This window comes from Psittacula echo, assembly GCF_963264785.1.
Source record: "Psittacula echo genome assembly, chromosome: 5".
In the NCBI taxonomy this organism is placed as follows: domain Eukaryota; kingdom Metazoa; phylum Chordata; class Aves; order Psittaciformes; family Psittacidae; genus Psittacula; species Psittacula echo.
The window spans coordinates 82,181,410-82,195,757 of NC_137739.1; the positions used below are offsets into that span (position 1 = coordinate 82,181,410).

A 14,348-nucleotide genomic window follows, 5' to 3' on the forward strand; every position below is an offset into this window, starting at 1 on the left:
AGCACACACTTACATGTTTTAAAGAGGATAAGACATTGGCTTTGTTCCTACAGTGCTGACCCAACCCATTGGTAGACAGTGACTTCCACTGGCTTTCACCCACTGTGATCTCTCTGTTCCCTTTCTTAGTCATCAAGGGTGGGATCGTACTATTGCAAACCCTGACACAACAAAACCAAAACAAGCCAAGAGCACGTACTACACCAAAAAGAATTCCCTGACTGAGGAGAGTTCCTTTCCTGACCCTCATAAATTAGCTTTTAATAAGCCTCTAAAAAAGCTCAAGGTTTTGACAAGGTTTCAAAGTCCAGGCTTTTCTGGCTGGACAGCAAGATGTCACATGTCTCCAAGTATAAGGAATATCCTTTCACTGAAGTGACTTAGAGCTTCCCTAAGGGACCATAATTCTCTCTCATGTCCAAACTTGTCAGTGTCTATGACTGTCAAAAAACAAATAACAATAACAGATTTAAAAAAAAAGGGGCAGAAGAAAGACAGAACTGCAATAGTTTATTGATAAACTGTCCACTCTTCTTCATTTAGCAACACCCTGTGGTCCAGCCAACCTCCCAGAGAACTTACCTTCCATGACCACACATTGACAATCATGTCATGCTGGTACCCCACTGAAACGATGTACTTGGAGCTGGGGGAGAAGGCCACACAGGCCACACCATACTTGTGCTCCTGGAGCTCAGCCACCTGGGTTCGCTCGGCCACATCCCATACCCGAACCGCTGGCATGTGTCCGCTCTGGAAGGATGAGAACAGACTAAGAACAGGGAACAGAACCCCTGAGGTCCATTCTGGCAGATTCAAGCATGTAAATATGTGGGGACTGGAAAAAAGTGTCTAGATGGTGTGTTCACAATAGGTTTAAAGGTTACTTTGATTCTTTAAAGCCCAGGTTAAGGCGGACATCATAAGGAGCATACACATTTCAACAACCTAAGGAGTATATGCATTTCATAATGGAAGAACTAATACATCTCCCCTGCTACTCACAGAACAGCCAGAGACTAGAACAATACTTTTGATGCACATCCCTGCCCTTTGCAATGGGAACTCACAGCCAGATCATTAAAAGGATTATAAGATTGCATCTCTAGATTCAATGAACCAAAATGCCCTCACATCCTCTGCTCCTAACACGACATGGTCATTTGAGATCTCAAGCCAGGTCATGCCATGCAAAAATATGACATGACTGTTGTGATGACTATCACACACCGTTTGAGGGAGGCCTCTGCGAGAATAGCAACATCATTTCTGTCACAAAGGTAACACAGATGCATGCTGCCTGAAAGAGTATGGGCAGGGTAGCGTCAGAGAAAAGACACTGAGGGAGCAGAGACTCTGGTTTTACACTTGTTCTCCAGAGAAACAGATCACAGCCTTCAGAAATGCCAATTCAGCACCTTCTGCCAGACAATTTTGCTCTTCTGTTTGTCTGTTTGTTATTAAACCAAAATAAACCAAGGCGCACAAGATGAGCTGAAATGCTGGCCAAAAATATGCCCGAGGGGCAAATCCTACTCAAGAGCCTGCTCATGGTTTCTCACTGAAGTCTTTCAAAACCATAGCTTGCAAAATAACATATCAATGGCAACACAGTACGTTTTCTGACCAATCTTAAGTCAGTCAAATGACTCTGTGGGAGTGACAAGTCTGATCACAAGGAGAAGTCAAAGCTTTAAAAACTCAGAATTGCACAGGTTTTAATTGTCTTGTTCAGAAGCTTTGCCAAGTTTTATCACCGCTTGTGGCCTGGAAAAACACCATGGTTAGATTTTACTGCAGTTCTCCCTCCTGCCAGGCAAAGGTCAGGTCTCAAGGTGCCTGCCAAGATGTTACCATGAGCTGAATCAGCTGCCCTTCAAAGCAATTGCTGTACTTTAGCACATCTTTATATATTTCCCAGCATCTTAGCATAGACCCCAAGACCTTAACAAATTGAATTTGTATTTCATCATCACCAGAAGTGAGCTGTGTGTAATCCTCCATGGGAACAAAGAAAAAATGCAAGACAAAAAAAGAAGGAAAAGATCTGAAATGCATAAAAGACATTTAATATGTCTCTTATGTATTTAATGTCTTTTATGTATTTAATATGTCTATTAAGACATTTAATATGTCTTACGTATTTCATATGTCATTTAATACGGCAGCCAAGGACTAACCTCCCTGCTCTCCTTCCTAAAAAGCCAGCCATGCACAAAACTAAGGTGTTAGTAACCAGAATTAGAATGAGGCAGCTAAAAGTGAGCTTGCCAAAGTGAACTCAGAAAGCATTTCCCGGGGGGACAGAGGTTCAACCAAGACAAGAATGCTGATACCGGCAGGGGACACTGCTACACTAAGTAATAACTCAAATGTCATACACGTGGGAGGACACTGAAAAGAGAAATGGCTTTACAACAGGGCAAGAGGAGACATGCTTTGTAACAAGGTAAAAAAGGAAAAGCTTTTCAAGCATAACTTGAAAGGCTTTTTCTTCTTTTTTAAACCTGAACTTGCCATTTACCCCAATGATGTTCAAACTGAAAAGTTTGAGTTGTTAGAAAGAAAAATACCCACTTCATTTTTTAGCACTATTTCTACCCCACATGAAAGGAATAGCACACCAGACATTAAAAAAAGTAAAGGATAAAGGAAAGAAGGCACCAGAATCATCAGAAGCGAACACCAGGGAGAAAAAAAAATATGTATTATATCTATTATAATTCTAATATAAAGAGGTTTCATTACATTCAGACTTCTACAGCATAAGGAGGCATTAAAACAAATTATAGCCATAAAACCTCATACTTTCACTAAAAAGTTAATAACAATCACAGTCTCTGATGCTCTAGTGGATACTTGTGCTTACTTTTTCAGTGTCAAAGGTAGCCTGCATCCCAAAACACTGTTGTTTCTATCCCTGGCCTGATCCATGCAGGATTCAGGCCCAGCTTGGGAGTCACTCAGTGACATGACAGCTGCCATCATGGGGCTGCACTAGGGATGAGCCCAACTATACAGAGGGGACAGTCAGCACTTCTGTGGATTTCTAACATCCAGCAATTCCAGCCACATGGCACAGCCGGTGTCTTGAACTTCTAATGCAGAACAGACATACAGTGCACTCATCCTCATTCTCCCCCTTGGGCATGTTTGGAAAGAGGAAGCAATTGTCTCCCCCAGCCAAATACCCAATGCCAAACCACAGGCACCAGCATCTTCCGTCACTGTTCCTAAAGCTCTGTTCCACATACACTTTTCACTTTTTCCACAACACTGTTACTGGCTTCAGTTACTTCCTAAATCCTAAAAGGACAATGCTAACCTGAGACTGAGATTAAGGACCACCCAAGTACTCTTCATTGATGCTAGTGTAGAGCCATGCTGTGTGAACTTCCACTTATTTTCATTCTACTTTCAGTTCACCTAGAGATGCAACACTGAAATAGGTTGGTTTGTGTCAAGGCAGCTCTTGTTTCTTCTAACACTCTCCTGCCCCGCTTCAAAATGTGATGGACAAGGTGTGCCCTCTCTCCTCTCTCACTTACCTCTCCTGTAACCAAGTATTTTCCATCTGGAGAGAAAGCAAGTGCTGTAATTGTTTTCCTAAAACAGAGAAAATGACACTGAGAAACATTTCTAACATGTGATTTCATTTCAGTACATTAGGACTGGGGAGTAGGTTGGGACAAACTGGAAAGAGGCTAAAATCACACGTAACAGCCTGACACAATGAGTTGCCTTCACCAGAGCTCTAACACTTGCTATGGGGATTCCCTGCTGCCCAAGTCTCAAGCAGCATGCCTACAGTACCAGAAAAGCTCCATAAGCCGAGGTTCATCCTTGTGCCTCTATTGCAGATGCAGGACCATGTTGCAGTTCTGGCTTCAATAATGAGGCCCCAGTTTTAGGTGGAGGTTAAAAGAAAGCCAGATAGCATAAAGTTCTAGTAAGATCTCCATGTCATGCCTATTAGCAGTTCCTCATGGGACCACAATGCTTATGAGGTGGTACTTTGTTTGCAACAGCACCTCACATTAGAAGGAGCCCCAGTCAAACCAGCAGGCAGCCTCTCCTCAGGGCAGCTCTCACTGAGGGGATTTAGCCTGGAGCAACAGCAGCTCCTGCACTTCACTCAAGTCATAAAACCCTTGAATTCACCTCCCACAGAAAGCAAGCCCAGCTTAAAGCTTCACTCACCTGGAGCTGTTTAGAATATGGTGTTGCTTGTTTTTCCTAGGGTTGAACAGCACAACAACACACCTAGATGGAGGAAACATAAGATCAAAAATAGTTGATGTGCCCATGTATATCAAGAAAACTAAAGAGCTATCCTTGCTGGCAGAGCAGCAGCAAAAGCAGCCCCAAAAAGCTGTTTCATCCCCTCATCTCATAGACTGAGCTGGGCTTGACCAGAAATCACAAAGAAAAAGAGCAGCCCAGAGGGGAATCACAAGTATCTCCCATGTTGAGGAGTCTCTGATTGCTTAAGCTGGACAGAAAGGTTAATGTCCTGGTTTCAGATGGGATGAAGTTTATTTTCTTGCCAGTAACTGGTACAGTGTTGAGTTTTGGATTTAGTATGAGAATAATGTTGATAGCAACAACTAAAAACAGTGTGTTAAGCAGTGTTTATAATACGTAAAGGACTTTTCAGTTTCATATGCCCTGCCAAAGAGGCCAGAGGGGCACAAGAAGCTGGCCAGCCAGGACAGCTGACCCCAAATGGCCAAAGGGATATTCCATACCATATAGCGTCGTGCACAGTATTTAAACTAGGGGAAAAGCTGGCAAGGGCAGCTGCTGGGGAACTGGCTGTGCATCAGTGAGCGCGTGGTGAGCAATTGTACTGTGCATCATTTGTTTTGTATATGCTAATTCTTTTACCATTATCATCATCATTATTATTTTCTTCCTTTTCTGTCCCATTAGATTATCCCAACCCATGAGTTTTCTCAGTTTTATTCTTCCAAACCTCTACCCCATCCCTCTGATGGGTTGGGAGTGCGAGAGAGTGGCTCTATGATGCTTAGTTGTCAGCTGAGGTTAAACCATTACAATTTACCATGAAAGTTTATCCAACAGCCCTAATAGATTATCTCCCCTGCCATAAAAGTGACCCTATGTACTGGGCACCAAACCAGCATGTCTAGAACAGAGTAAGAAAGTTAGGAAGAAGGAAAGAAGGGATCTTTTTGAAAGGGGTGGGAAGAAGGGGAGGTAGAGGGGTTAAATTTCTGTGTCTGGCTGTAATACTAGACAGGACAGAAACAGCTGAGTATAACACAAGAAGTGGCTAGCCAGTTGAGAAGTGAGACATACGATGTCAAAAACTATTGACCCAAAGGACATATCTGAATAAACAACTTGCTCAGGAGCCTTGCAGAAATCTCTCAGCAAGATGAACTGCAAAAGCAAGCAGTACCAAACTCTTTATAAGCCATATAATTGCCTCCATTGGGAGCAAAACAGTCACTGACAGGGAGGGGAGTGAAGGAGAAAGAGCCCCACTTACCCACTAATCTTGTGCACAGCATATTGCTTTGGTGCTCAGCCCATCACAACCAGCCTGGGACAGCTTGGGTACAGGAGCCTCCCCCTTCTCTCCACAAACACGCCCCACACAATGTTTAAACCCTCATATAACAGCATTTATCTAATAGCAGAGAGCAGTAGTGACAAGTAACAGAAAACACATGGCCCTGACTGTACCACCCAAAAGCATCTCTGTTAAGTGAGTACAAGGAGGTAGAACAGGAATTGCTCTGGTGACCTTGTGCCCTATTTCTCACTTCACCTCTAAAACAGAAATGGTGGGGTTTGCCCATCCCTCTGCTAGTACACACTGCCAGAGCTTGGAAAGCACCAGCTCTTCCTTCGCTGCAGTGCCAGGCAGTGCTGCAGGATGCCCCTGCTCCCCTGCCAGCAGCTTTCGCCGCACTGGGGACTTCACTCACATCACCACCACGCTGGGGCTTGCCCACAATGCTACAGCCTGTGCCAGGCTACAGACATCACTCAGGGGAGAAACACACAGCACAGAGAAGCAGAGCAGTTGGCCTGAAGCAGCCTAACAGCCAGGCAAAAGCCCAGACATCACAGAATTGTATTGCAGCACCTCACCCACAGACCTCACCAATATTTCCAGGCAGGCAGTGCACACTGCTGCACAGGTTTAAGGACACCTGAAGGCCAAGGCAATAAAGGCACCAAACTCTCAATAGTTAAGGCAACCAGCCATGGTTGGAGACTTAATCTTGTGGAAAAGCAGGGGAAGTGTAAATAAGCCGTTTGTTCAGGCTGGGATTGATCCTTCTGCGCTTTTTACCCTGGGGAACCAATCTGGAGAGTTTCAAGTCAGAGCAATGCTATATATTTCTGACGGATTAGTGTAAAGAAGCAGGTGGTTTGTGATCCATTAACAAGTCAGGGAGGTTAAGCCTTGCAAATCACAAGATATGAAATAGGAAGTTAGCAAATGTGAAAATCTATCTAATCCCAAGCCTCCGGCTAATCAGAAAAGCCAAGCAAAACCCCATTACGGGCAGTAGGATAGGGTTAATGGACCAAAATCCTGCTGAGTTATGACAAAAATGAACTGTGCTCAAAAAAAGAGCTTAAGAATAAAGTAAAGACACAAAATCCTGGCAAAGACTTTCCTATGCAGCTCTAAAGTTTCTGGTTTTATTGTGAGGAACTAGGCAGAAAAACAGGACTTCAGAAAAGTTCACACAGTCTAAAAAACACAGGAGAGATGCAAAACACAAACCATGGTCTTCAAACCAGGCAAGCAAACAAATCACTTCCTAGAATAGTATAGTGAACCATGAAGGTCTAGGGCTTTGCTGTTACCAACTTACATGACAGAGCCTTTGGCCACTGACAGTGATGAAGTTTAGCTCAGTTGCATTCTGGAGCGGGCTGTATGTAGGCTTCCAGCATACAGCACTTACCGGCCCTTGCCCAAGTACAGAGCCCACATGGAAGGCGAGAGCCAGCCCACACACCAAGGACTCCTTATTCAGCAAGATGGCAGGCCTCAAACTACCGATCTTGCAGCGAGACACAGAGACTGTTCTGGGAGTCAGGAGCACCCAACTTTGAAACCTGGCTCCCTCAAAATGCTTGGAAAGGTTTCTAGTCTACTCCATCCTAGAGAGCACATCTCCTCAACAAGCAGAAATTAACCACTTCTAGGGCTTTAATTAATTCCAATTGTTCAGGAAATGGCCTCAAGTCACACCAGGGGAGGATTAGGTTGACTATTAGGAAACATTTCTTCACCAAAAGGGTTGTCAAGCACTGGAACAGGCTGCACAGGGAAGTGGCTGAGTCACCATCCCTGGAGGTATCTAAAAGACCTGTAGATGAGACACTCAGGGACACGGTGTAGTAGCCAACTTGGCAGTGCTGGGTTAACGGCTGGACTCGATGACCTTGGTCCTTTCCAACCTAAGCAATTCCATGCTTCAGGCTGGCCTCAACAGCCTGCTCAGACACTCACAGCTCAGCTCAGTGTGGCCCCAGAGCAGACCCCATGCAGCCAGCAAGTCATTTCTCCAACAGAAGCTGCAGCGGTTTCCCAGACAAGGTACTTCAGAACCAATTATTACTCTGCCTGTGCTCCGACTTAGCAAAGGAAATTGGTCTGGCAAAATAAAGGGAATGGAGACACTGAATGTTCAGATCACTCATCCACCTATTCCACACTGCCTCCAAGTCATAGAATCATAGAATAGTTAGGGTTGGAAAGGACCTTAAGATCATCCAGTTCCAACCCCCCTGCCATGAGCAGGGACACCTCACACTAAACCATGTCACCCAAGGCCTCATCCAACCTGGCCTTGAACACCGCCAGGGATGGAGTACTCACAACCTCCCTGGGCAACCCATTCCAGTGCCTCACCACCCTCTCAGGAAAGAATTTCTTCCTTAGATCCAATCTAAACTTCCCCTGTTTAAGTTTGAACCCGTTACCCCTTGTCCTGTCACTACAGTCCGTGATGAAGAGTCCATCCCCAGCATCCTTGTAGGCCCCCTTCAGATACTGGAAGGCTGCTCTGAGGTCTCCACACAGCCTTCTCTTCTCCAGGCTGAACAGCCCCAACTTTCTCAGCCTGTCTTCATACAGGAGGTGCTCCAGTCCCCTGATCATCCTCGTGACCCTCCTCTGGACTTGTTCCAACAGTTCCATGTCCTTTTTATGTTGAGGACACCAGAACTGCACACAATACTGCAAGTGAGGTCTCACGAGAGAAGAGTAGAGGGGCAGGATCACCTCCTTTGACCTGCTGGTCACGCTCCTCTTGATGCAGCCCAGGATACAGTTGGCTTTCTGGGCTGCGAGCGCACACTGAAGCCGGCTCATGTTCATTTTCTCATCGACCAACACCCCCAAGTCCTTCTCTGCAGGGCTGCTCTGAATCTCTTCTCTGCCCAACCTGTAGCTGTGCCTGGGATTGCTCTGACCCAGGTGTAGGACCTTGCACTTGGCATGGTTAAACTTCATAAGGTTGGCATCAGCCCACCTCACAAGTGTGTCGAGGTCCCTCTGGATGGCATCCCTTCCCTCCGGCGTATCAACCGAACCACAGACCTTGGTGTCATCGGCAAACTTGCTGAGGGCGCACTCAATCCCACTGTCCATGTCACCAACAAAGATGTTGAACAAGACCGGTCCCAACACCCATCCCTGAGGGACACCACTCGTTACTGATCTCTAGCTGGACATGGAGCCATTGACCACAACTCTTTGCTTGCAGCCATCCAGCCAGTTCTTTATCCACCGAGTGGTCCATCCATCAAATTGATGTCTCTCCAATTTAGAGACAAGGATGTCGTGTGGGACAGTGTCGAATGCTTGGCACAAGTCCAGGTAGATGACATCAACTGCTCTGCCCCTGTCCATCAGTTTCGTAGCCCCATCATAGAAGGCCACCAAATTGGTCAGGCAGGATTTCCCCTCAGTGAAGCCATGCTGGCTCTCACCTAGCACCTTGTTGTTTTTCATGTGCCTTAGCATGCCTTCCAGGAGAATCTGCTCCAAGATTTTGCCAGGCACAGAGGGGAAACTGACTGGTCTGTAATTCCCCGGGTCATCCATTTTCCCCTTCTTGAAAATGGGGGTTATATTTCCCTTTTTCCAGTCGTTGTGAACTTCACCTGACTGCCATGATTTTTCAAATATGAGGGCCAGTGGCTTAGCAACTTCATTCGCCAGCTCCTTCAGGACCCGCGGATGGATTTCGTCAGGTCCCATGGACTTCTGTACGTTTAGGTTCTTCAGGAGACTCAAAGTATCTACTCCTTTCTGTTTATGCTGGCTTTAATTTTAGAGCAGTTAAAATAATAAAAATAATTACCATGGAAAATTAATTGCACACAAGACCATACACCCATCTATCCACTCTCCACTTTTGTCTGCTCCTTTGTAAGACTGCATTCAGCATTTGACACCTAGAGGGATGGACAGGATGCAAGCAAAGAGAAAACTGATGGGTTTGTTCCTAGCTTCCAATTGTGGATGTAGACCAAGCAAAGTACTTCAAACCTGCACTTCCATAATGGCCACATCACCTCTTCCACCTTCGCCACCCCCTTCTCAGACTTAAGCTTTCAAACCAAATTAAAGTTCTCAAGAAACTCTTGTCTGAAGAGAACTTTTTAAATGCTAGTGCCAACACGCAACCTAAGACTAGCTCCAAAAGCACCTCACATGGGACCTACAGAGAACACTAACCCTTGGCACACACTGGCAGTGTAGAAGTTCAACACTGTTAAGTACTTTTGTTTCAGCACAAACCCTACCTCGTCTGCAGCTGCGGGCAGGGTTTGATAACTACAGCACCTTTTAAATCCACAAGTACATTCTGATTTCTAAGATGTTTCTAGAAACTCTTCACTGCTGTACGGATTACTGCTGTACAAACCATCTATCAGCCAGCTGAGATTAAGTGTCCTGTTTGTTTGCACCCTAGTTCCTGCAGAGGCCATTGGCAATGGTATTTAAAGGTATTATTTCTAGGTCTATGATGCCACCACCTTTAAGCTCACCTTTCTGACAGAAGCAGCTTTTAAAAACAACTTGGCTATGTCATCTCTCCTCTTTCTTGTGGACATTCAGATAACTTCAAACACAAGGGAAGGACAGAATGAGCTCTCACAGTGATGTCAAAGGTTTTTGCAGATGACCTAAGCTCTCTCCACCAGGGAGCATATTTGGGTCAGCCAACAAGAAAGCGGTGAAAGGGTCCCTCCAGAGCTTCCAAACCTCCATGAAAGCACACCCCTATTGTTGTATGTGCCCAACTGTGCACCATATATGCAGCTAAAAAGCTGAGCTTGGGTGGGGGGAAGTGCCACAGCAGTTTCCATTGCAGTAAGAGGGAAAAATATATGTGTAGATATATATATTAAAAAGAAGCAATTTCCCCAAGCTAAATATAGGAGCAGAAATCATAGAATAGTTAGGGTTGGAAAGGACCTTGAGATCATCTAGCTCCAAACCCCCCTGCCATGGGCAGGGACACCTCACACTAAACCACACCACCCAAGGCCTCATCCAACCTGGCCTTGAACACTGCCAAGGATGGAGCATTCACAACCTCCCTGGGCAACCCATTCCAGTGCCTCACCACCCTCTCAGTAAAGAATTTCTTCCTTATATCCAATCTAAACTTCCCCTGTTTAAGTTTGAACCCGTTACCCCTTGTCCTGTCACTACAGTCCCTGATGAACAGTCCCTCCCCAGCATCCTTGTAGAATGGAGAGGAATCAGACATCAGTCACATTTATATGAAGGATCTGACTCACTAAGTCAGCAGCAGTGTGTCACTCCATGCAGCTCCCCCCACATTTACTTCTGTCTTTTCTCCTACTGGCTTCACTCCTGCTCTTACCAAAACCCTTGTTCCTGGGTCTTTTTGTCTTCTCTTTGTCCTCCCGTTTCCCTGCACATCCCTCTGTTCTCAGCTGCCTTCCCCAGCTACCTCCTCCTTCCTTATCCTTCTTCAGCAAGCTAACAAAAACCAGATTTCTGCAGAAGTCAGTTTTCCTCTTTCCTTCCTCTGCAGGCCACCCTCCCCTCCATGGGGTTTGAAGGAATTAAAAGCCTGTGATAGCATTTCTTTCCAAGTTATCCATCAACTCAGCGCTACCCTGTCTTGTGGGCCACATGACTAGAGGCAGAGTCCATGGGTCCAGTCCTCCTCTCCTAAATGCATGCAGCCTATGTTATAAAGAGGATGCTATACAGAGGAAAGAAAACTCCATTAAGACATCAAAACAAACGTTGGCTTTCTCTTTTTTCCCTCCCACAATATATTCCTTTCATGCTGCTGCAAAAATAAATGAAAAGAGCAAACAATCCCTTCCCTTTGAATCCATTTCTCAATTTCTGGCTTATACTCCGCTCTCTATCCCCCCCCCCCCACAAGCTATTCAAATGAGAGTGCAATAGCTTCCTACGCACTAAATGCACGAAAAAGAAAAAAAGACATTGATAAGAACAGAATCCTTTTTACACTGCACTGGTTGCCTAGGGAAGCTTGATCGGAGTGAAGCAGCATCTACAAAAGCTGGTGTCAATTTTCTATGTGGCAACTCTGCCAAAAAGCTTCTTTAATTCACAGCCGGTACTGGGAGTGGGTTAACAGAGAGAGGATGTGCACGCTATGTAACTGAATAAGTATTTTCATGCAAGTTATATTAATTAAATGCATGCTGAGAAGAAAGATGTATCTGTTGAGAAGCTAAGACTTGGGTGTTGCTGCCTGAGCAAAGAAGCCTTCAGAGCTCCGTGCATCAATCCATGACCAAGAAGACCAACCAGGGAGGTGGGAGCCTGAGAGATATGGCTAAATTCACACTTCAGAAACCAGCGCAGGCTAATGAAAAGCCATGAATACTGAGCAAGAATCCCACTGTGAAAAAGAAAGTGGGCAATACCTTTAGTGTCACTAGACTAATCCTGTAGAAACTTCTGACTGCCAAGCAGGGACACATTTGTTCTGTTTAAAGGCTGTGTGGCACCCTCAACCTCCAGGAGTGGGAGCTCAAAGGCACCACGCAAGAGACTCTAGTCCAAAAACCGCAAGAAAAAGCAGGCCAAACTCAAGTCCTTGCCTCAGAAGTTCTTGCCTCCAGAAGCCTAGGGAAGAACAGAGCAGATTTCTAAGATACTTGTCCAGACTATTTTCCCAGCCTCCCGAAATCTGACATTCAGAGATAGCTTAAGCCGGGGCTAATCCCTAAAGGTACAAAGGCAGCCTCTGCTCTCTCCATCATTTCAGCCTCCTGAATTCACATCACTCATTGTATTGACATAGACCCCACTGAAGTTTCAGCTTTACCAGGAACACAGAGGAGAATTTCTGCATGAGTCCACCTGTCTGCCTCCTACCAGAGCAGAGGTGCTGCCTGCCCACAGCGATTTCCAGCAGGTCCAGCTGATCTTACTGAACATATCCTTGGAAAACTCCATCTTAGCATGGGAACTTCCAATGCCAAGGTATTTCAAGGTCTCTTTTTAAGGGAGCAGAGCAGAAGACGAGGATGATTTTTAAAACTGGCAACCCTTCTGACACTGGGCAAACATATGGGAGGGTGATGATTCAGGAAAACAAACTCAGACTTCATGCTTCATGGAAAGAGATGCAGGGACAAAAGACAGCCTGGGTCCTGTCTCCCACTGGGTGACTTGTACCCAGCTCCACAGCAGCCACACTGGAGCCACAGATGCAGCGGTAGTGCCTTTGGGAGAGTGATGGCTTTCCACAGAACTGCACAATAGATAGGCATCTTTTCTGGAAGGCAAAGGGCTAAGCCAGACAGATTGTGAAAGACTTGAGCAAGAAGCGCCTATGGGGAAAGCAGAGGAGAGAAAAGCGCTCAGAGGAAAACCACGAAATTTAAACCAGCTTACCAACTGGGAATCATTACAGTTGCAAGGAAGATGAAAATGATTCCAGTTAATTGTTCTGGCTCAAGGCTGCCTAGTCACCAGTGATTCAGCAGGAACTTCACCTTCAAAATGTCCCAATTCCCTTCAACACTCCAAAGCCAGAAGAGGGAAATAAAAACCAGGGATAAAAACCTGCCCCAGCAGAACTGGGGACAGGGCACTTCACCTGCCTTGTGGATTATCCCATCTCTCCTCCAGCCTGCATCAAAGGTAGGTGGAACAACGAAGCCAAACCATGCAAAGCAGCATCTGCACATACACACACCGAATTGCCTGTCAGCCTGTATGTCTGACAAGCTTCAAAGGACACAGGGCACTGATGACAAACACATGTGCACACACACGTATATGTAGGCATATGAACATACACATGCATACCTATAGCTCATGGCTGACTATAATACACACACAAGAGTCCACATTTCTTTCTCCTTCTCTCCAAAACCACTCACCTCCCTAGGGGCAGGGAAGCAATGCCAGCAATACACCTACATGAAGCATTAAATCAGCTGGGCTGGGAGCAGGAGTTGCAGAGCTACGTTTCATTTCAGCACTCTTGGCAAGCACCCACTGAACACTGAAATGAGCAGCAGCCCTGGGGGCTAGAGTAATGGGCAGCTGATGATAGGAAGGCTGGAGGAATAAAAGGATCACTGAGACTGTTCATGACAAGAGAATGTGCTGATCAGTCAGACAGGAGACACTGAGAAGCAGTAGAAAAGGGAGCCTTGAGCAGAGCCTGGCTGGTCCTGGATGCAACCAAGAGCTGGAACATGGCTGAAAACCTGGACAGCTTTGCATCAAGGCAGGAAATGCAACTTTCTCCAGTATGGATGCTACAGAATCACAGTATACTATGTTAGTTCTTGAGAAGACACGTGTCTCCACATGCTGAGGTCTCCTCCCAGAGTTATGTTCTCTTCTACAAGAAGAGAACAGCTCTCCATTCTGACAGACCAAGCCAAGACACCTGCTTCAGGGACCTCTTGCTCCCCAGTTGTGCTCCACCTCTGTGCTTGCTCTCAAGAGCCAGTCCCTCTTCCATCAGTGTCTGGATGACAGCACCACGTTTGCCATTCTCAGCAGCAGGCTGCAAGCTTTGTACTGAGCCTGGAAGGCCTCAGGCTTCCTGGACTTGTGCCCTTGCTCGCTCTGAACTTTGCCTGACCTGCCTGCAGCTCAGGTTTACTTGGTTGAGTTGTGACAGCAATTTCTGTAACTGATCAGGTACCTCTGGCTAGTTTGTTTTACTTCAGTTTATCTTTGTGTGATACAATCATAGTTTTATATATGTAACAGTAACAAGCAGTTATTTTATGCAGACTGAGATACTTACAACTAACACAAGGATGTATAGGAAAGAAATGAGAAGTGGAGTTGCAGGGTG

At 45.7% G+C, this 14,348-nt stretch overlaps 1 protein-coding gene across 1 annotated transcript in view; it reads right to left on the reverse strand.

Annotated features, from left to right (window-relative positions):
* MAPKBP1 (mitogen-activated protein kinase binding protein 1) overlaps positions 1–14,348 on the reverse strand; it is a gene marked incomplete at both ends in the record, with an annotated part of 97,673 nt that overhangs the window by 41,135 nt on the left and 42,190 nt on the right. The window contains 3 exons of the mRNA XM_080619621.1: positions 583–753; positions 3,549–3,606; positions 4,201–4,263. Coding sequence (XP_080475747.1) covers positions 583–753; positions 3,549–3,606; positions 4,201–4,263 — 292 coding nt within the window. The remainder of the gene's footprint in view (positions 1–582; positions 754–3,548; positions 3,607–4,200; positions 4,264–14,348) is intronic.